The sequence below is a fragment of the Trichechus manatus genome, unplaced genomic scaffold, assembly GCF_000243295.1.
Source record: "Trichechus manatus latirostris isolate Lorelei unplaced genomic scaffold, TriManLat1.0 scaffold00130, whole genome shotgun sequence".
Lineage (NCBI taxonomy): Eukaryota > Metazoa > Chordata > Mammalia > Sirenia > Trichechidae > Trichechus > Trichechus manatus.
Genome location: NW_004444066.1, coordinates 6312879 through 6336648, shown reverse-complemented (window position 1 = coordinate 6336648; position 23770 = coordinate 6312879). Strand labels below are relative to the sequence as shown.

The window sequence follows — 23770 nt, the reverse complement described above, 5'->3', positions numbered from 1 at the left end:
ATGTCCTGGTGGAAAGGTCCATTGCATTGGGCACTTGGTGGCCCTTTCAATCTGGAAACAATATTTTTCAGTTCCGGGAGATTCTCTTGCATTACTTTTTGATTTGCTTCAAACTAGTTTCTGTGTTTTTTCATTCTGGGACTGAATTTGCCCTCCTGGTTTGGTCCTCAAAGTTTCCTGTCTTTTCTCTTCTGTTCTCTGCCTCTGTCTTTCTAACTTTCTGGGTGAAATTCTCACATTTTCTCACATTTATCAATTAGATTTTTTTATTTCTATCTTGTAAAAATTTTAAGGATTCCTTTTTGTTCTCTGAATATTTTTCTTGTTTCATGGTTGCACTATCTTAATGTTATGGGGTTGTTTATTTATTTATTTATTTTTTAATGTTCATTTTCCTGCATAGTCTCTGTCTCCACTAAGTTTTTTCTGCTTGGGCCCTATTTTTCATGTTGGAGGGTTTCCTGATTAGGAATGAGGAATGAGGCACTAAAATGCTATTTGGGCCTTCTGAGTCTTTGGGTGGGCCCTCATTACTGTAGGGCAGTAATTCTTAACTAGGGGTAGTTTAGCCCCCAGAGGACATTTTTGGTTGTTAACAGCTGAGGGAGTGCTGCTGGCATCTAGTGGATAGAGGCCAGGGATTCTGTTAAAGGGCCAATAGTGCATACGTTACCCCCGTCCCTCAGCATAGAATTATCTGGCCTAAAATGTTAGTAGTGCTGCTGTTGAGAAACCCTGCTGTAGAGTGATTTAAGCTGGGTTGTTTTGTTGAGAATGCCCTGGAACCAGTATTTTTGAGGCTGGTATCCTGATAAGGACCATTCATTGGCTGCCCAGCCAGAGGGCACATGGCTTGCTGCTTTGGTTCTGAAAGTACTGTTTTAATATTTGGCATATAAATGTTTGCTTAATCCCTGTGTTCTCAGACTAATAGCCACATTCCCAATTCGTGTTCCTGAAATCTGGAGACACTTTGTTTTGTCTTCTAGAGCAGGGGTTGGCAAGTTTTTTAGGCTTTGTGGGCCAGTGGTTTCTGTTGCAACTGCGCAACTCTGCCATTATAGTGTAAAAGCATCCGTGTTGTTGTGTGCCATCAAGTCAGTGGCGACCCTACATGGCAGAGTAGAACTGCCCTGTAGGATTTTATAGGCTGTAATCTTTACACAGATCACCAGGTCTTTCTCCTGTGGAGTTGCTGGGTGGGTTCAAACTGCCAACCTTTTGGTTAGCAGCCAAGTGTTTAACCACTGCGCTACCAGGGCTTCTTGAAAGCAGCCATAGACCATAAATAAAGGAATGAGTGTGGCTGTGTTCTAATAAAACTTTATGTATAGACACTGAAATTTGAATTTTATTTGATTTTCAGGTGTCCTGAAAAATTCTATTGATTTTTTTTTTTTTTAACCATTTAAAAATGTAAAAATCATTCTTGGGTGTACATAAACAGGTGGCAGGCTGTGGTTTGCCAACCCTTCCTCTAAAGAATAACCACTTGCCTTTTACTGGAGTTGAGGAGTGGCAGTGCCTCAGATATGTGAAGTTGGGGAGGGCTCCTAGGTATTTAACTGCTTCTTAAACACAATTCTTAAATACAATACTGCCTGTTGTAGCTGTATCCCACTCCCACTTCCATAGGTACCTGGTGCTTTCATTTCCTGAGCTATATGAAGATTCTCTAGTAAAAAAAATTTGGTTACTTCTTTGTTTTCTTGACTGCTGTTTAGGTTCAGCTTTTCCATGTCTGCCAAATTCATTACCATTTGCCCATCTACTTTTCAAATTCCAGAGGTACTGTTTCTCTTTTCCCCTTTTCCCTGTCCTTGTTGGTTTGTAATTTTAGAAAGAAATTCTTCAATTGTCACTTTATTTGGGTTTGAAGAAAGTGGAAAATAGATGTATGTGCTTGTTCAGTTTATCTTTATTATTAAGTGGGGACAAATAGGTGGAAAGAATGGTTATGTTGTGGTGAAAATAATTATGTCTTAAGACAAGCTTGGAAAGAAAAAATAAAACTATAGATTCCATACTGTTAACTGATTTTTTTTTTTTTTTAAGGGAAAGGATTATGGAGGACTGTGATTTCTCTTATACATTTCTGAATTGCTTACATTTTTGCAATAAACGTATTCGGTTTTGTAGCAGGGGAAAAAAATTAAAGAGACTTTTAGCTTTTGTTGTTGTTCTGAAAGTCTGAGCAGAGGGGCATAGGCTTGTATAATTCTGTTAGCCAAAGTGTTAAAATGAGACCTGCTGTAGGCAGTCTGCATGTAATTGAGTTACCTATAATTAATATATTTTTCCTGTAAGAATTTGGTCAAAGAAATTGATACAGTATTTTTTATAAATTGGGTTATTTGGTAGTTAAAATACCTATATGAATGACTGACTTGTCAAATTGGTTTATTTTTTCTGATAGGTGTTTGATCAGTATGTAAAGACCAGGGCAGAGGAAGAACGGAGAGAAAAGAAAAACAAAATAATGCAAGCCAAGGAAGATTTCAAAAAAATGATGGAAGAAGCAAAGTTTAATCCAAGGTATGTGGTTCATTACTGTCAAATATTAACATGTATATATTTCTCCTAACATTAGAATAAAAAAGACATACATGTATAACTATCTTTTTGGTATTTGGACATAAAAAGCTCCTTATTTAATTATTTATCTTTCTATCCTTCATTCTTAATATGTTTCCTTTAGAGGAATCCCAAGTGCTTTATATGAGAGGCATTTGTTTTCAAGAAGAGCACCTTTGCTATAAACGCTTCCCTAAGCTTTCCTTCTCTAGAAACTGGCACGTGGTAGAAAACCTGTTATGTCTTCTTCAAGTTTTATACATAATACTTTGCAGAGTCGGAACATTATTTTGATTAAATTGAAGTGGTGAAGGAAGGATCTTTCATTTCAGAATTTTCTGAGTGTTCAAATTAGGATTTTGTCTGACATTTTCAATCAGTTATTGGTAGGTATTGAATACATGTCTGGGCTGAAGACATTGAGACTTGTGTGCCTAGTTTTATAATAACAAGAATAACAGTAGCAATAATTATTGGATATTTTATGTACTTATATGCACTTTATTATCTCATTCAATCCTCAGAACAGCCATGTGATCATAGGTATTCATGTCATACCTATTGTATGATAAGGAAAGTAGGAGATAAACAAATTAAGAAACTTGTCCAAGTGAAGTAGGAATTTCAGCTTGATGCCAGCATTGCACAGAATAGTCCAAATGGAGAATTGCTTTCCTACAGTTTAGTTGTGGCAGTAATGGTATTAGATTGATGTGAACACCTCCATACATGGAGAAATTTCTAAGACTATAGGATGTAATCTTGGGGTCTCTGGGTAAAGTGGCAGTTTTTTAAAAAGCTCATCTTATTTAAACATTTATTTTGTCAGTGGAGGTAGGAAAGAGTGATGTTGTTTGAGAAAGCATATTTGATATTATAATTTTATATTTGAAATGTGAGGCCTACTGTGGTATTAACACAAGTTTCAGAAAATAAAGCTAATATAATATTTTTGGCCATGAAGAAAGTAGTATTTTTCAGAGGGTAGTGAAGAGTCTCGTGAGCATCCTGGGCTTTTTCATAATCAGAAGAATGAGTTACTGCATCATGTTGAGACTGGACTGGGTTATGAAAGGTTTTTTTGGGGGGGACAGTTGAGGAAATTTGAGTATAGATTGAATATTAGATGATGTTAGAGGATTACTAATTTTCTTGGGTATTGTAGTAATGGATGAGAAAGACATTACTCTCAGGAGATGCATGTTGAAATATTTATAGGTGAGATCTCATGATGTCTGCAACTTATTTTCAGAAAAGGTCAGCAAAATATATCTTTGTTAAAGCCCTTTATGGTCTGGGAATAATTGAGACGCCACAGAAATTTAGATTTCCTTTTTGTAGATCTAACTAATGAAGTCTTCTGTATCACAGTATGGTACTGATGTTCTTTTGGAACAGATAGAATTGGGGTAATCTGTACTACACCAGTTTCTTCAGAAAATAAAGCCACTGTGTACTTACCTGGGAGTCTTAGCACTTAGAACATTGTGCTGTATTGATGTGTACTGTATTGATACGTTTAACTCCAGCGTACAGATAAGGAATGATTTTACTAGGTAACGGAAAACCTCAAAACTAGGCTGTTTGTGAGGTTTTTTTGTAATTAATATTTTCTTGCCACTTTGTGTATTTTTTTACATGCTAACATTCTCTGGTTGAAAAGCTAAAGCTGTTATCAAGTCTTAGCTGGTATCAAGTGTTTTTAAGAAAACAAGGAGGAAGAATTTAAGATTGAGAAAATACCATTCATTGATCTAATTTTCTTTTTGAATTGGGAGAAGACCACTGTCACAAAACTCTTTAGTAGAGCACTGGAGTTTGTTCTGGGAAAGAGTGACTAGGAAGAATGTAGTTAAGTTTAGTGCTTTTCTCTTCTATATCTTTTTTCTTTTAATGGAAATTTCAGGCATACCTCCCTTGGTCAACTCATAGTCAATACTGTCTTCCCACCCACTGCCACCAATCCTGGGTGACACAGATGGTTAAGTGCTCAACTACTAACTGAAAGATTGGTGGTTTGAACCCACCCAGGGATGCCCCGGAAGACAGGCCTAGAGATCTGCTCCTGAAAGGTCACATACTTGAAAACCCTATGGAGCAGTTCTACTCTACACATAGCATTCATGAGTCGGAATGGATTCGAGTGCAGCTAACCACCACCACCACCGACTCTACTCCCCACCTGCCAGAAGGATTCTTCTACCTTGTCAGTTCAAAAATCGCACTTTTCAGCGTTAAGAAGATGAATCATATAAAAACAGCTTCATGGGACCTTAATGCTAAAACTTGATTTTGGTCTTTTCTACTTTAAAAATAGAAAACATTTTACCTGTTTTATTATAAATAATATAAATAATTAATTCTCAATTTGACACACTGATTTTATATTTTTTAAAAGGCTTATGTTTAAATTGTAGTAATAGTTACCTTTACTCTCTTAAAATTATAAAGCAGGGTGCTAAATTTATCATGAAAAGAAAACCAATTTAATGGACTAAATGTGATGATCACTTTACTGGGATATACATTTTTATTTTTACCTTAAAATGTTATGGTTACTGATCCATTGTTCAAACCAGGTTTGTAACAATTGTTTAAAATATTGAATTAATGAAATATAATTTTGTCAGTAATACCATTCACACACAAAAGATGATTAGAATCTGGCTTTGGCTAGCAGAGTTTAAACAACAGACTGTTGGCTACTGAGTTGTGCTCTGATGTTTAGTTTGATGTTTTTAATTCTGAATTCTGAAGTTAACCGGTCAGCTTTTCTTTATAATAAAAGCTTTAATATATTCTTTGTTTTAGCACATAAGAGAATGTGTTTTATTTTTGCATTGAAATAGTTATGTGTAAACTTTATATTTTTCTCCGTTAAGAATGTGCTAAACGTGAATGTTTATTATAAGAGTAAATTCTTACTACCTAAGGTGGAAGCTTCAAATATTGAGATAAATACCAAAGATATATAAAAGCTTTATAACGCCTTTTCATTATGGAGAAACTTCTCTTTTATACCTAGCCTCATTAGCCCCTAGAGGCCTCATCTTTATTTTTAGCGTGCTTGGTGTTTGCTGAGCCTTTTGGATTGACAAGTCAGTGTTTTTGATCACATTTGGGAAGTTTTCAGCCAGTATTTTACTGCCCTCATTCACATGTTTAATAATATCTCATAGATCCCTTAGACTGTCCCTCCCCCACCCCACCCCCAGTCTTTTTTTAGTCTCCTCTTTTGATCAAATAGTTTTTGTTGATATATTCAAGTCATTGACTATTCTGGTATCTTTACTCAGCTGTTAACCTTAGTAAATTTTTTCTTCCAGTTTTAGGTTCTTTTTTATATTTTCCATCTCTCTGTCGAAACTCCCTGTCTGTTCACTCATTAAGACTATACGTTCAATTCTTTGAGCGTATTTTCTCTTAATTCTTTCAGTGTAATTACAATAGTTGCTTTTAAAGTATTTATCTACTTAACATCTGGGCATCTTGGGTTCAATTTCTAGGACTTTTTTTTTATACTATAGATCACATTTGTTTCTTGTGTGTTTTAGTGATTTTTTTTTTTTTTTTTTTAATGAATACTGTAGATAATATGTAGAGACCCTGAATTCTGTTATCTTCCTCCTGAAGAGTGTTGGTTCTTGTTCTTGGAGCAATTCAGTTACTGGCTGAGCACTTTAATTTCAGGCTTGATTTTAGGCTTTGTTAGGGTGGATTTGCAGAAAGTGCCAGGTGTTTCCTAGGCTTCTCTAACTTTGAGGACTCAGCTTCCAAACTTTGTCTCCCTTGTGGATCTTTTTGGGGTTTTGTTGTCCTGATTCGGTTCTTCCTCAAGTACTACTCAATCTCTGGTACTTCCTTTTTGTTCCTAACCCTGTAGCAGCTTGTGTCTGGTAAGCCTTGAATGGTCTTTCCCTGTTCTTGTACAGCCTGGCCCTTGGCCATGGACTTAGGAATCCCTGTGCAGACTTCTGAGGTCCCCTCTCTGTATAGCTTCTTCCTCTGCCATTTTAGCACCCTTACTCTGAACATTGCTGCTTACAGCTCAGTGGAACTACTGAGCTCTGCTTAGATTCTAGTTCTCTGGATCACAGTTGGGGGATTGTCTCCAGGAAACAGATGATGGGACCTACTTCATGAGTTTGCCTTCTTTCAGAGATCCAAGTTTTGCTCTGCCTGAAATCATTTGCTCGCATATTTTGTCCACTTTAAAATTGCATATGGAAGGAGGACTAATTCAGTAAGAGTTATTCCATCATAGCTAGAAAGAGGAGACAGCCTCATCTTAAAATGGGTAGAACTAGATGGGCTCTTAAGTCTCTTTAAGCACATAAATTCTTTACTCTCCTGTCTTGCCTTTTTATAAGAAGTGTATATCCTTTGCATGAGATTAAGGTATTCTTCTCCACCACATACTGATGACATGCAAATCTCTAACCACATTTTCACTCTGTGTAGCCCTTTATCTCTTTCTGTAGCTTATTAGTCACTGTTTAGGTAGGTGTTGGAACCCAGTGTCTCTTTGAACATATTCTTGCTGAAAAAATGATGTTTTCTACAATACCTTTCTACAAGCAGAAACAGCTCAATGAAAGTTAGCACACTTGCCATTTTGTTACAGAGCTACTTTTAGCGAATTTGCAGCCAAGCATGCTAAAGATTCAAGATTCAAAGCAATTGAAAAGATGAAAGATCGAGAAGCCTTATTTAATGAATTTGTGGCAGCTGCAAGGAAGAAAGAGAAAGAAGATTCGAAGACCAGAGGTGAGAAGGTAAGTGATTTTAGTTCCAGTGGTGTGATTGATGGGTATGTGAATGGGAAGGGACTAAGCTGGTGCTGCCTTTTGAACCTCATTTATGAATGTAAGTACAGGAATCACACTTACTGTTTTGGCCTTTTAAGTTAACTTTTATAATTGTTTAGATGTATATAGTCTATCACTTTACTTCCATAGTGCTCATATTACTAGCTTCACTTACTGTATCAGCCTGCTTTAAATTTTATTAATACTCATTTTTTAAAGATGTCCAGTAAACCCTGGGTTGTTAGACCTACTGGCTCAGTGGTAGCAATAAGACTTAAGATTCTTTATAGGTGGTACCATTTAAATTTCAAAGAGCTTCTTTATCTTTTTTTTTCCTCTAAAAGATAGCATTTTACTGACTTTCTAATCTGTCAGTAAACATGTCTTACATATAAATTATTGCTTATCAGAATTAAAGGTCAGCTATTAAAGATTAATGAATTCCAAATGTCATTTGATAGCAGCGTCAGGAGTAGAGAGGAGCTCAGCACTGGGGAGGCAGGCTGTTAGGGAGAAGGCACCAGTGGTGCATGAACCATCAAAACATGCAGCCACTCTCTTTAGTTCCGCTGTGTGCTTGGTGAATGGACAAAAATAACCTCTGGAGCCTAATGATTCTTGACATTTAAAATTGTCTCTTATTCCAGAAAGTTAACATACTGCAAATTCTATTAAGTAGTGGAGAGAATAATACACTCTTGTTGGAAAGAAGCCTCTTTCATTTCAAACAGTAAATGTATTAGGTGAATTAACTTCTCTTGAAAATACATGAGTTTTTATCTGCTTTATTGGGCTTCAAAGTAAATTTTTCCAGAATTATTTCATTTGAATATTTATTATTGGTAAATGATTATGCTTCGCAGAGGAAATGTGCAAAATTGAGTTCTACATAATCATTTTATACATTGAAGTAGAGTCATTAATGGAGTTGTTACTTTTGACTTTTAGTGATGAACTATTTGATTAATGAAAACCAGAAAATAAACGATTGCTTAATATTGTATGATTGCTTTTAGACAAATTGGATGTATTTCTGTCTGCATTTGAAACTGATGTTCTTTTTTCTAAAAACTTTTTTTTTTAAACCATTTTATGTATTCGGTTTTATAACAAGTGGATAGACTTTATAGTTTTCTGCTGTGTGGTCTGTCAATCAGTTCATTCTGACAGCTGTCAATTACTGACATGCAAAGTATTATGGGATTCCCTAGTCAGGAAACAGTTGGTATCTTTCTGGGTGGTGATTTTAGCCTCCTGCAGTTCCGGTAATTTACATTTTTTAAAATTTATTCCTTGTGCAGTGAAGAGAGTTGTACTCGGAATGTTTTAACTTAAAAAAAAGAAATAGACATTACATCAAAATAAACCTAATATAGTCAGCCTTATTTTATTTTGATTTTAAAATAGTTAGTTTTCTCTAGGTTTAACTTTGTACCATTACTAGATTTTAAAAAAAGGCATAAAATTGCTAAAGTGAAGCTTTCTCAGCCAATTTAAAGAACGTAAAATCAATTACTAGCTAGGCTATCAAAGCAGAAATCTTTAAAGTAAGGGTTTAACTATAGTAAACTTTATATTCATATTCTGTTAAGTACTTGGTTAATGAAGTTTTACCACTTTCCTTCATGACTTTTACTATGTATTTGTTCTTCTGAACTGTTACCTGTGCTGTTTTTTAAAATCAGATTTTAACTATGTAATTGGCTAGTAAGATCAGTAACCTGGTATTTTGGAGTTTTTTTCTTTGATCTTTTGATTCTCCAGCTGGTCTTTGTAGCATTGAGGTAGTTGAATCAAGAGCTGAATAGTAAAGGTTTAAAAATAATTACTAAGTCAACCAATGAAGGACATTGATTTCTGGTGAAATCCCTTTTTTCCCTTAAGTAGCCATTTTCAAGCTAAAAAAGGTATTATGATCATCATTTTCATTGATAGTTTTTTTGTTTTATAAAAATGCCTTTAAAAGTCTACTTTAAAAGACCTGTGTTTATTTGCCAAAGCAGCTACCCTGAAATTTTTATTTATAAAATATGATAAACAATACTAAGTTGGAGTTCAAATAATTTACCTTTTGGAACAATATTTGAAGTTGCACATAATGGAGTTAATCCTCTGTTATTAAGTTGGAAGTGTTCTCTTTAACTTGTTTAGCAGGAAATTTAAGTATTTTTGTTATAGTAGGTTAGGCTGAGGAAACTTTTAAACTCCCTATTAAACAAAACAGCCTAGGTAGTTACATACTTTCATTTTTGGAGGGAAGAGAATAGGGAGTATAAAGCCTTGAATTGCAGCTAATGGTAAATGACATTTGACATTTATGCAGTTGTCAAATAATAATTCTCATATAAATAGCAGCCCCAGTAAACCATATATAGCCTTTCATGGTAGTATCTGCAATGAAAGGAAGTTGGAGTTTAATTTTGTATAAAGCTTACTTTGTTTATATATCACACCTATTTAAAACTATATGATAATCTGTACTTTATAAGCTTCATGTCTAATATTTGAAAACTTTTAAATTTATTTAAATTCCTGTGGCTTAGAAAGATTCCTGTTTGATACAGCTTGCATGTTTTATTTAACATAAATTTTATATTTGGTGTTCTTGCTCTCCAGTACATCTAGGTTTTTGGGTATTCATGTCAGATACAAAGTAGATAAGATGAACAGAAAAATTATGCTGTACCACTAAATCAGGTAGTTTCTTAATTGCTGGCTAGAAACCCTGGGCTTATGAATGTTTCTCATTAATCCAAAGTCAAGAGCCAAAGTTCAGTAGTGATCCACAGTTGATCAGCTCTTTTTTTGTTTTTTTTAATTCTCTGATGAAGGAACTCTGTTTCTTACAACATTACAAATGTTGTCCAGAAAGGACATCAACCTCCTTTTTAATCCTGATAGGAGAAACGCATTTGTAGGGGAAAGTGATAGGGCTGGAATGGGCAGAAGGAAGGATTCATTTATTTTTTAATTCTGATGCCATTCTTAATTTCTCATTCTCTGTATCAAGTGGGAAAGCAACATATTTAATCCCTGTGGGGAGAGGTTCTTAACAGGATAAAAATCCTTTGTTGAGTGACTTTGGCTACGTTGAGTGTCTTCTATGATAGGAGTGCAATGTAATGTGAATGAAATTAAATTTAGAAGAATTAAGTCTCCTTGGAGGTACTTAAAAATAAATGCCTCATTTTTATCCCTTTCCTCTTCTATTTAAAAAAAATAAAAAATGCAGTTTGGGAGAGAGGTTCTAAATAGTTGTATATTTTGACACTAAAGGATTAATATGATTTAATACCTCTGGTATAATGTTACTAACTTGCTACTTCAGTTAAGTATGTTATTTCATAAGTACAAGTACTTATATTCCAAGTTCTATACCAGTAATACATTTCTAATGGATAAAAAGTACAGAAAATTTTAAAGCAGTTTTTTTGTTTTTTTTTTTAGTAATGATATATTTTCTTAGATATAAAACTATAAATATTGTGGTTTATTTTATTAAAATACAACATTTTACCCTATTTCTGGAGATTTTATAGTTTGAGGTTTGCAATGAATGACCCTTGGCTATTTTTGCTCAACTAGTTGTAAACCCCTGGTTAATTTTAACAAAATTTTTATCCATCAGTTTTAAAATAAATCATTATTACCATCTTAATGTTAAGATATTTCCTGTCAGTTTATACACTGAATCTTAGCTAAAAATAAATACCGTTCAATGCAGATTTTAATTCCCTATGAAAACATGATGGTTCTGAGATGAGAAGCAGCATACTAAAAAAGTTTTTTTTTAGTATATATATTTGAATCATTTCTTTAAAGAATATAATTTATCTTCAATTTGGCAAATTTTAAATGAGAGCCTGTATTCTCAGCTGATTTTTATATTTTTAACAAAAGAGCAATTCTCTTTTAATAAAACTGATTCCATTCTGAATAAGTGCATTGAAAAGTTACTCTTCTCATCTTTAAGGTAAGTGAATTTTTTTTTCCCTAGTTGTAAACATTTAGATTTAAAGAATTTCTTATGGCACGTTATTTCCCTCCCATCCCACCTGTTTTAAAATATAGATTAAATCAGACTTCTTTGAACTGTTATCTAATCATCACTTGGACAGTCAGTCTCGATGGAGCAAAGTAAAAGACAAAGTAGAAAGTGATCCACGTTACAAAGCAGTGGATAGTTCATCAATGAGAGAAGACCTTTTCAAACAGTACATTGAAAAAATAGCCAAGGTAACCATTTGTGTTTATTTACTGTCAGTATTACATTGAAATAATAAAATCATTAATTGCATTGGAGCTCTAGTGGCACAGTGGTTAAGTGTTCGGCACCTGCTCCTTGGAAACCCTTTGGGACAGTTCTACTCTGTCTTATAGGGTCACTATGAGTTGGAATAGACTTGATGGCACCGGGTTTGGATTTTTTGGTTTAATTGCATTATAAAGGTATTTGTTTGTGTTTGAAGTTTTTTGTTGTTGTTGGTATTTGTATGTTATCCCTAGTAGTTGATTTGGAGATGAGGTACAGTGTTTGGGTACATTCTTGGTAAATAACCAGGTTTGAAATTTTTTACTTAGCAAGCTAGTTATTCTGTAAAAACATATTTTGATGGTGTTGGTAAGAAGGATAATGTAATTTTACTTTTACAGAATTTAGACTCAGAGAAAGAAAAAGAGCTTGAAAGACAAGCCCGCATTGAGGCCAGCCTTCGAGAACGAGAAAGGGAGGTCCAAAAAGCTCGTTCAGAACAAACAAAAGAAATAGATCGAGAGAGAGAGCAACACAAAAGAGAAGAAGCTATTCAGAATTTCAAGGCTCTTCTGTCTGACATGGTGAATATTAATCGTTTATTTTTCCCTCTAAACTACTGAATGTTAGTAATACGTTGTATTACCCCATTGTGAACATTTTAATGTTCTCTATGTTGACTCTAAGAGATATAATCTGTAAGTTATTTATAAGGCATTGTAAAATTGAGTACTTGGAATTAGCACTGTTAGAATAGGAAAACCCTGGTATTTAGCATGTTCAGAAGTTATATGTTTTGCATATATGAAAAATAAAATCTTTTAGTCTTAAAACTTTATTTTTTATTGTTCTTCATGGAAGTCATCTTAAACTATTACACACTTACCTGCCACAGTAATAAACAAAGTGTGCTGAACATAATTTAACCTTTTTCTTGATGATTTAGGGTCATCATTGTGATGATCAGTTATTGTACATGTAGATGGTATGAGATGTAGGACTGGAGGTGTACTGACCCCAGGAGATACCCTGGAACTTTCTTGAAAATCCTTCCGCATTACCCCTCAGGGTTGCTGAGGTATGTAGGGTTTTTTGTCCCTACATTGAATGCCCTGAGACTGCTATGTTGTACTTGTTTTTGCTCTTCCCCTTCTCCTGTGTCACAATCTTTCTTCTGTATTGTTTCTTTTCTTGTTACTTCTATCACTTCTGATTTCTTCCCTTGCCTCTGCTGATTTCTCTTCTATTTCATATTCTACTCTCTGGACAAAGACCATAGTTTACTAATTTCTCTCCCTGCCTCAGTAGTCCCTCAAATTTATCCTTACTGCAATCACAGAAATCTTTGTAAACAAATCTGATCTTATTACTACTCTTCTGGTTACTTGTAGTGAGTGGGGTTTCTTCCCACTCGCAGCAGTTGCCTACAGGTCAAATTCAGGCTACTTAGCATAGTAGAAAAATGTATTCCTTGACTTCTACCTTCTTCTCACCTTATCACTTGTGTCCTCACCTGTTGTCTAAGCTCTAGCCTTGCTGAACTTTAATACACCATCCTACCTTACCGTTGTACAAGCCAACCTCTCCACTGAGAATGCTTTTAAACTACTCCCACCACAATGACAGACTTTCTCATTCTGCTGATCCAGCTCACCTAGACAGATTTAATTTCACTATACCTTTTCCCACCCCTGCAGCATTTATTGCATGCAGTTGTAATTATTTGCTTACATGCCTGTCTTCTGTTAAAAAAAAAATGAGCTCTGTGAAGAAAGGGACAGGGTCTTACTAATTTTGTATTTCCAGTGCCAAGCAGAGTATCTACCTGACACATATTTTAAATATTTGATAATTGCTGGTTAAATATCGTATTTTTATGCAAATAATGCATGCCTTCTACATTTCAACAAATTGCCATAGCACGCTTATGAAAATACCTCGAGGGGGGAGGATGGCATGGACAAACCTAGAAGACTTGCGTTATTTGTGTAAAAATACGGTGTTTTTATATTTTTCTTCTTTCTTACCTTTCTGTCTTTTCAGTCTTTCATAGCATTGGCAGCATTGTGACTTAACTTTTAATGCCATTACCAGCAATCAGTCATACTTTTCTGCTGGTTAATGAACCAGCCACATCTGTCATGTCTTTTGTTATCTTTTGTTCTTCACTGTGTTCATTCTTGCTTATGCTTGGAACTGTCACTTTCTGTATGTAGTTGATAAGTGCAAGTATGAGCCCAAGACACGTTTAGTCTTTTTCTTTTCTTTTGTTTTAATTTCCTTAGTGCTACACTAAGACAAAAAAAAAAAAAAGCTTTTATTCCTGTCCATTTCTCCTACTAGAAGTTGGTAAGGTATTAAATAGAACACCTAAGTTCTGTTAAAGTTCTTAGGGACCGTAGTTGATGGGAAATATCTTTTCTTCATTCTTCCCTACCTCTGAATCCATATTTGATAGCCTAGGTAAGCACTGGGAGGCAAGACTTCAGGCTCACAGAAGCAGGTTTTCAGTGATTTTTGTAGCTAAGGTGGAGTCCACCAGATGCTTCTTTGTAGGTCATTGGTAACTCTGCCTTTTAAAATTAAATATATCATTCCTAAACCAAGTAAATGAGCCTTGTGTTGTTGAAATATGAAAAGATAAGTCTCTCTGGTAATATATATAGTTGTCTGTTTTTAGGTACGTTCTTCAGATGTGTCATGGTCTGATACTCGGAGGACTCTCCGAAAGGATCACCGCTGGGAATCTGGGTCCTTATTGGAAAGAGAAGAGAAAGAGAAGCTTTTTAATGAGCACATTGAAGCACTCACCAAAAAGAAGAGGGAGCACTTTAGGCAACTTCTGGATGAAACTTCTGCGGTAAGAAAGAGTCTCCTTTTTTGTCCTATTTTAATCTAAATCAGTCTTCATTAATAATTCTGAAAAGTAAAACATTAATATAATTTTAGTATCATAGTCTTTAGATTCATTACTGGAATTCATGGGTTTTATGTCACTTTCTTCTCTGATTTGTTTTAAGTAAAATGTTGACACCATTCTTATCTATTTAGAAATTGCTTCTTTTTGCCATTTTCAAATTCATATCTGCTCCTGTGGTAATCCAGAATGTTCTTTTTTGTGTGTATGATCAACGACCCCTCCTGATGATAGATTTAGATTCCTTCTTTTGCTGTATTGTCAATTTGGTACTATGGCCACCTTGTTTGGCAGTTTGTACACTTTGTTATCCAGGTTTTGTGCCTGTTTATCTGCTTTCTTTTTGGTGATGGTTTCTTCAGAAGTTATGATGTTTGCCCATGTAAATACAGGGTTTGCAGGTGATTGTCTTAGGCCACCTTGAAAGTATGGCCATGAAAATAACTCTTGTGGCAAGCCAACAAAAAGAAATTGCGTTAAAGCTGCTTCCCTGTCCCTAACTAGTCCAGTTACGGTTGGGCATTACAAGAGATCGCAGGTCAGTGTGTAATATTATGTACCATATGTGCTGCAGTTTGACCCCCTAAATAAAAGTGAGTTGTATTTATGTCTTTTATTCCCTTGTCTTTTCAAAGATTACCTTAACATCCACTTGGAAAGAAGTGAAAAAAATCATTAAGGAAGATCCTCGGTGTATTAAATTCTCCTCCAGTGACAGGGTAAGAGGATTCATGTCTGAGATTTACTCTCAAATCATAAATATTAATTGGGTGCTTAATCAACAACCACTAGTATCTTCACCAAAATGAAGTTGATGTTAAAAAATTAAAAATTTTAATCCTTAAGGTTAAGCTTATGTTTTTGGATCCTGGAGATTTAATGAAACCATAGCTCCCAAGGTGGCACAAACAGTTAAGCACTTGACTGCTAGCCGAAAGGTGCCGCAGAAGACAGGCCTGGTGAACTGCTTCTGAAAGGTCACAGCCTTGAACATCCTATGGAGCAATTCTACTCTGCACACATGGGGTCACCATGAGTTGGAATTGACCTGATGACAACTAACAACATAGCTTTTCTTTATTGTGTAGTCAGGATCCACTAGACAGACATACTTAGTCTAACAGTTGGTACCAGGCTATCAGAGGGCCTGACTCTAAAGCCACACTAGCAGAACACCACAAGATACCTAGTTATATGTTCCAGAGATTGTGGCATTGGAAACAGATTCACCCTCAGGGTCTGAAGTAGCAAATGATGTCATCAAGGAAAGTGTTTACTGCATTCCTTTTCATCCATTGACCTTTTTATTTGTTCTCCCTTCCCATTATTCTTTTTTCCTGGTTAATGTCTCTAGGTCTGGAGTCCAAAACCCATAGATTTTATATTCCTGTCCCTCCTATGCTAGTAAGTTAGGTTTTAGACATATGGGCCATGAAAGATGCATGGCTGGGAAAGAATGGTAATGTGAGAGCTGAGACCCAGGTCTCAGTTTCTAACTTTTCTGACTGTTAATAATAAGATCTGTTTTAGCCTAGATAGTTTATAGCTCTCAGTGCCATTCCTTTACTAGAAAGCTAAATGCTCTGTATAACTTAAAATTTAAGTTTGGAGTGTTAAACAGTTGGTGTATCTATAAGTTACACTACATTAATGTCTTTGTAAGGAGCCCTAGTGGCTCAACAGTTAAGCACTTGGCTGCTAACCAAAAGGTTGGTGGTTTAAACCCACCCAGCAGCTCCACAGGAAAAGACCTGGTGATCTGCTTCCGAAAAGATTACAGCCTAGAAAACCGTATGGGACAGTTCTACTCTGTCACGTGGGGTCGCTGTGAGTCGAAAACTGATTCTGTGGCGCCTGACAACAGCAACAACAGTGTCTTAAGGAGATGAACACTTAACCCTTAATTTTCTTATTTTTAGGAGTGTTTACCTCTTGAGGTTGTTATGAAGATTAATGGAGATGATCCTCATAAGACACTCAGCACAGGGTAGCATATAGCAACCCCTCAAGTTTTAGCCACTAGTAATACATTATATGGAGCCCTGGTGGCAGTGGTTAAGTGCTTTGCTCCTAACCAAAAGATTGGCAGTTCAAACCTGCCAGCCGCTCTGTGGGAGAAAGATGTGGCAGTCTGCTTCCATAAAGATTACAGCCTTGGAAACCCTGTGGGGCAGTTCTCCTCTGTCCTATAGGATCACTATGAGTCGGAATCGACTCGACGGCATGCAACAACACAATACCTTGTATGGTTCCTCATTGCTTTCTTTTTGCCTTAAAAATGTGCATTGTGGCTTTTTCTTTTGAATTTTTTATTTTATAATATGACTTATAAACTGGTGGTTTAATAGATAATTGATGTTAATTTTGGAATTGATGGATTTTTTTTCCCTAATCTTACTGTCTTTTTGCAGAAAAAACAAAGGGAGTTTGAAGAGTACATCAGAGACAAATACATCACCGCCAAAGCTGACTTCAGGACACTTTTGAAAGAGACCAAATTCATAACATATAGGTGTGTGCAATGAAATGTTTCATATTGGCAGTCATTATCTTTACTAGTCCTTATTCTAATGGCCAAAGCCTACTTTGCATTCACACACATGTTGACATTATTAATTTTTAGGCATAAGAGAAGCCAAGTACATCCCATATCTATCTTCCCTTTTTTTTTTTTTTTTTTTTTTTTCCAAAGAAAGGGCCCAGATGTCAATTCTCATTTTGTGTTACCCACCCATCCAGTTTTTTAAACATACCTTTGTTTTTACTTCACTGCTTTTTTAGGAGTATCCTCAACTATGTAAGAATTATATTTCATGAAGAGACTTTTTAAAATTCTTTTACCTTTGCCTCCTCTGATGGCTGTTCAGTGTGGTTGAACCATTTTAAAGCTTGAAATAACCTGTTTAATCTCAGCAAAAACATTTTTCTCAGAGGAAATCAGTGTGCTGGATACTTTTAAATAAATTTTAATTATAAAATGAGTCTTAAGGTTTCTCTGTAGCATACCCAGTAGTTTTCTACCCCAGCAATTTATCATCAGGAAAACAGTTTTACATTGTTTACCAATCAGTATGCAGGAAACCATTTTTGTTTCATGCCACCACTTCTCTTCCTTTAAAAGAAAAATTTGAAACATCTTACTGAAGTATATGTGCACGGGAGGATAGATAGTGCTGAGGGTGTGGTCTTTAGGTATTTTGTCATTTGGATTTTTTGGTCAGGATCCTTAATGTTTTGCATCAGCTTGGGTTTTTCAATTAGATGTGAAGTAAGACTTCTTTCTACATTTTTATAGTTAATTTAGTGAAAGATGTGAAAGTGAAAGCTTGTGAAAGATGCTGGGATTGGCAGCCCTGCAGACTGAAGTCCTCTGTTCATCCACAGAACAGGTACAGCACGGGCAAGATTTACCCACCCACCCTCAGCCCTGATCTGGAGGGACCACCAGTAGGGGTGGGAGGGTAATTCAGCTTCTGAGGCCCTTTCACTCCTTGGAGTCTTTGCTGAGGCGACTTACAAAGGTGACCACTGCAGTGAAATTTTTCTTTTAAAAAAAAAAAAAAATGGAGACACAATTAGGAACTAGATGGACATTTCCAGCTCATTTCTGAAAGACCTGTGAACAGCAGTCAGTAATCTTGGACTTCTTTCTCTTATTTCAGATCTAAAAAGCTAATCCAAGAATCTGATCAGCACCTGAAGGATGTAGAAAAAATTTTGCAGAACGACAAACGTTATCTAGTGCTGGACTGTGTGCCAGAGGAGAGGCGTAAACTGATTGTGGCATATGTTGATGACCTGGATCGCCGGGGTCCACCCCCACCTCCCACGGCCTCAGAGCCCACAAGACGATCAACAAAATAATTCTGAATACTCTTCCACGGGGGTATCTGTTAATTCAAAACGCTTGCATGAGCCAATTTTCAGATTTTTACATATCTGTACCTTAGTCAACCTATTGCAAAACCATCTGACGAACAGAAGGAGAAGCATTTGTGAACTGTGTCTGAACAGAGAACACTTTGGAAATATTTATGCTTTTCTTTGTGTGGCATGACTGACATACATACTCAAATATAGGCTGTCTCTAGTAAATCTAAACTCTTGAAGCTAAAAATCATCCTTTTATGAGGTGTGGAAGTCAGTGACTTGGTGACGTTCTTCCTAGCAGTGTTAAACATGCAAGATGTAAAAGCATTTGTGGTTTGAACTTGAAAGATACAAATACCACAGACTCCCAAGAAAACCTTAGTTGGGTATTTTTTTTTTTTTTTTTCCTCCTTTTCTGTTTTTTAAAAGCGGGTAAAAGGGAAAACACTGAAAACTGAATTCTTATCTTCCAGAGGCTAAGATGATTACAATGAATATGCTTTTACCTTTGTCTCTAAAGAACAGTTGAATTTTGTTTGTTCACTTATGTGCTTTGATTACTCCCTCTGAATTACAGGCCAAATCTTGTTGTTTAGCTTAAGAGAAGATTTGTTTAGTAATATCTCAGGCATCAAACCACGGTCATTAACTAACAGGTTGGCCAGAATAGGATTGCTGGTTAAAAACATTTTATTCACCATTAAGTGATCTTTATCAATACTCTCGATTAGACAATAAATTACCTTTCTGGGTGTTCCCTGTAAACTACTATACTCCTGTTTGAATGTTATACTTTTGTTCCTAAAGTTTAAATTTAAGATGTTTGAATGTTCAGTTTATGTATTTGAACTACAATAAACCAACTCTTTTTATATATGTGGATTGTATATGATTATTGTTAAATAATTTATAAAAACTATTTTAAACCTTTTCCTAAAAGAAGTAGCAAATGCAGTTTGCACAGAGGAAGATGACTTTAAATCTGGAATATTTGCACAGTTTTTAAAGGCTTGAATATAATAATAAATTATTTGCAGTGTAAAAGGCAAGGAATTTGTAAAGAACCATTTGGTGTTCAGTGTCTTAGCAATATGTTATTGCTTCACACCAAGAAGATGCTGATTTTTTTGTTTTCTTGGTTTTGTCGTTTATATTGATGATTTGTGCCTTTTTGCATCCTTCCCATGTGTCATATACATTACACCATGAAACTTACCTTTGAAGTTGTTCTTTCTAGCTTTACCTCCCCAGTTAAAAAAGATGCTTCTATTTCATCCCTTCATAGATACCTACGTTTAGAGTGCCACATAAATAAAATGTTTAAGAAAATACATGTTAATAGGATATTTTATTTTCCCTGTTATGTCGCAGCTGCTATGATTGCAACAAACCATTAAAAAGAGGAAATATTAACAAATCTGTATTTGTTACATATACACATGCAGGCACAGACACATACACATCTGTGTTACTTAGTAATTATAAAGTGTTACAGAACTTATGTGAACTCTATGTAGAGACCTGGAATTGATTATCAGACTAAGTTCTTAACATGTAAAATTGATAATTAATGGTCTATATGGATATATACATATTTTTTTTTTTCTAAGTTCCTTTTTACAAATTCATTGATTTTTAAATTGTATCAAGAGTGAAACTAGAGTGTTTGCTGAAAGGAATACAGCTATTATGGACATGACTGTCCTACAAAGGTGAAATTTCTAGAATGCCTATTTTATTACTCTGGATTCCACATAGTATTGTTTACCAATACGGTTTATCATTGTAGAGAAGTGAAGAAAATGGCTTTAGTGATAACTGTTTTAATTTCCTACTTTTTTCTTGGGGTACTTGGGTTTGATTATTCATCCATGGTACAAATCAACATTTCTGTGCAGATTTTTCTAAGGGATCAAGTCAGAACTTTGGAAGATTTAATGTAATTCTACTGCATTCCAGTGTCTGCATCTTGATTTGGTACTTACTGCCAAATTCTTTGAGAATACGTGATTCAACTTAACTCTGAGACTTGGGCCAGTAGTAAGACCTCCCCATTGTGCCAGATAATGATTTTGAACTGATAATTCAAGACAAAGACAGTGTTAAGCTTCCAAAAACCATCTGAAGTAACACAGTTGTTTTTATTTGTTTACAAGTTAGTGTTAAACACCGGCAGAGTACATTCTACATTTAGTATATGTAATGAACATAAAAACCTTTAATCAAAGTTTATCACAGACAACTTTAAAGATAATCCTCATGCATAAGTATCTCATCACAAGACAATACTTTGGATACTTAGGTTAAATTGTACTTTATTTCATCTTGTGAGCCTCAGAATTTGTATTGAACCAAGTAAAAATAAAACAGTCCTACCTTCTATGTTAAACTATGACTTTGTAAAACAAACCAAAAAAGCCCACAGACTGAACATTAAAAAAAAAAAAGTCCACAGCATGTTCTTTATATTTCAAACTCCATTGCTTGCCCTAAAGGGAACCTCTGGGGGAACCTCTCAGTGAAAATACCCTCGAGGTCCATTATAATCAGGGATTATGGATAAATATCCTTATTACATTTTTTAGTACAGGAAGAAATGTATCAATCATTATGTTTTATTGGGTATGCTTTACCTTGCTAGAAAATGGTTATTGGCTCTTATTCAAATTTTACCATATGTTTGGGAACACAATTTTATTGCTTTTCTTTCTGCATTGCCTTTGTACTTTTTATTTTCTATTATTTTTAGCCAAATTATCTGTCTTGTGGCCATTTGAATATCCTCTTTTCCATACTAATTTTTTCTCTTACTAATCATGATCATTTTTATAACAGCCTGAGGTGTTCTAAATTTGAGCAGAGTTCAGGTTCAGTGTTGGGGTAAGTTTAATACCATCTAACGAGAAAGGTCACCATTTCCATCCCTCCTTTATATCTGAAGGTTTCCTTCAGTCAATGAAACCTATATCATTAACCATAACTTAATAGTTTATCTTGAGAGAAAGGAGATAACTGGGAAGAACAGATTGCAGCTTGTAGAAGAATAAAAACTGTACTGCATTTTGGAAGGATAGACAATTGGGAAGAAAAAGAGGTTTTTACGTTTTTTCTCCATATCAGAATATAGAATGTCAGGAAATCCTCAAACTGGAGACTCAGTGAGGTGGATTAAAAAGATCAATAAAGCAGGCTTTAGCATAAGGAAGAGTTTGAATTTATTTAAACTTAACCAAAAGCAGCTATGGTTTGAAATTAGCCCAGAATTGGAATAAGGTAATGCTGTTCATTTTGCAGCCTTCTATTATATCTTACGTGAATTTTCATTAAGTAAGTTAACAGCACATGAAGATAACTCATTAAAATTTATTCACCAATGTTTTGGAAAAATCTCAAGTGGAAGTAGCTTTTGAGCTTTGGTTATTTGAAATAAAATTAGGTGAAGTTAGGGCTAGTTGGTTCAGGAAGAAACTGATGGAAAAGGGGTTCAGCCCCCAGATAAGTTGGTTGATTACCCAGCCAGTACAAGGTTGGTCCTAAGGAAGCCCTATAAAAAAGCCATTGTGAACAAGTGACAAATAGCTTTCTAATCACTTATGACAAGTATCTTCACATATACAGCACTTAAAATGAATTCTTCTGACAGCCAGATTATAATTCTAAAAGTTATTCCTAACACAGTGTTCTACTTACCAAATTAGACATTTTGAAAATGTGAAGCATTTATGTAGTTTCTAACAATTTTGTCTTTTATATGGTAAATTCAGCAATATTGATAAGCAATAGTACAAGTAAAGACAATCACAATTTGTTTTGCTTTGAGACAATCTATTTATCACAACGCCCTGTCTCTTGGTCTTCATGTTCCCAGGGGATAGGGTCATTGTCTTGTGCAGAAGGGATGGTGTCCCTTCCATGCCAAAACTGCTCTACATCAGGGAGAATAGGAATCTCTGCCTTCTCAGTTTTCTTCTTGCTGGAGGAGAGAGAGCCAGGTTTCTCTTTCCCTGGTACGGAGGTTGGGGACTCTGGAGATGGAACATTGTCAGGAAGGACCTCTGAGTTACCAGCTGGTGTTTCCTGAGACTCTGAGGCAGTTGGAGGTTTTTTGGTTATCATCCATTGCCATAAGCTTTTGAAGCCTTCCTTGAACTCCTCTGACATCACTAGAAAAATGAGGGGATTTGCTGAAGAGATGGAAAACATTAGGACTTGAGACAGGGCTATGAACCCTTGTGGTGGGGTCGGACCTCCAGCCTTCAGATGCCATACCCACAGCCAAGCTATCCATTCAGGGAGCCATAGAACAGCAGAGGTGATGGCAATGCTCAGCAACATCACCGTGAGTTGTTTTGAGCGGATCTGACTTGTAAGATTTTGAGTTTTAGTTCCTCGTTTCTGACATTGGCCATAAGCCCTCCAGAAATAAAAGCTGGCAAAGAGTAACGGAAGGCAAAATACTAGGAGAGGGTAGAGCTTACCAAACATAGACATGAACTCTTCGGCCGCGGCTGGTATATCCATGATGCACATGTCCACACCTGCATGATGTCTGGTGGTGCTAAAAAACCATTCGGGCAGGGGTAACAGGCTAGCCACAGCCCAGATAGCTACCAGTACAGACCAGATGGTACAGTTGTGCATACTTACTTGCTTGGCTGGGTCACTTGCATACATGAAGCATACTTTGGCCACTGCAATGATTGTCAGGCTCTTGGCTGCCATGCACGTGTGGATGAACCAGTCAGAGGACTTGCAGACAAACCAGCCCAGATCCCAAATGCCTTTGGAGTATGCTAGAGCTCGGACCGGTGCAGAAAACAGCAGAAGGAAGAGATCAGCCAGGCTGAGGTTCAGAATCAGAGAGTGGATCATGGTTGACCTTCCTTTCCAAGTGCTATGAAGGAGGATGCCAATCACACACAGGTTCCCCATGAAGCCCACCAGGCAGACAGCCACCAAGAGAGCCGGGACTATGGTCCTCCAGTCCTTGGAGTCAGAGGGCAGGTAACCTCCTGCAAAGTGGAGGTGAGCAAAAGACACGTTCATGGTGCTGGAGTTGGAGTCTGCAAAGGGAGCTGCCGGCGTCACCTTTTCCATCCACCTCCTCTTTACAGAAGTTAGCCTCTTATTTAGGCTTGTCTTTCTGCCTTAGCTCTTTTGCATAGGAAATAAGTACTCTGTCGTCAGTCAGTGTCAAATGACATGACTGGACCCTCCCCTTAGTTGCTGAGAGCAGAATGTGGAAGAAGGTTGAATGCTAAGCTCTCAGCTGCAGGCAGTATACCTGTGACTGCACTGAATGACAGCAGGAGTCTATGGTTGCTGCTCATTAGCAAGTCTAATACCAAA

General features: G+C 36.0%; 2 protein-coding genes across 3 annotated transcripts in view; one reads left to right on the top strand and one right to left on the bottom strand.

Annotated features, from left to right (window-relative positions):
• Nucleotides 1-19295, top strand: part of TCERG1 (transcription elongation regulator 1) — a 63840-nt gene extending 44545 nt beyond the window's left edge. For both annotated transcript variants that reach the window (XM_004384942.1, XM_004384941.1), the window contains 8 exons: nt 2417-2535; nt 7199-7349; nt 11454-11618; nt 12036-12218; nt 14315-14494; nt 15187-15270; nt 16963-17063; nt 18214-19295. In XM_004384942.1, the coding sequence (XP_004384999.1) occupies nt 2417-2535; nt 7199-7349; nt 11454-11618; nt 12036-12218; nt 14315-14494; nt 15187-15270; nt 16963-17063; nt 18214-18415 (1185 nt within the window). In that variant the 3' untranslated portion in view covers nt 18416-19295. The remainder of the gene's footprint in view (nt 1-2416; nt 2536-7198; nt 7350-11453; nt 11619-12035; nt 12219-14314; nt 14495-15186; nt 15271-16962; nt 17064-18213) is intronic.
• A 116-nt stretch (nt 19296-19411) lies between these two features.
• Nucleotides 19412-23518, bottom strand: GPR151 (G protein-coupled receptor 151). Its single transcript, XM_023739172.1, has one exon. It carries the CDS (start codon nt 23516-23518, stop codon nt 22247-22249), a length of 1272 nt encoding a protein of 423 aa, XP_023594940.1. The 3' UTR covers nt 19412-22246.
• Between the last annotated feature and the right edge of the window lie 252 nt (nt 23519-23770).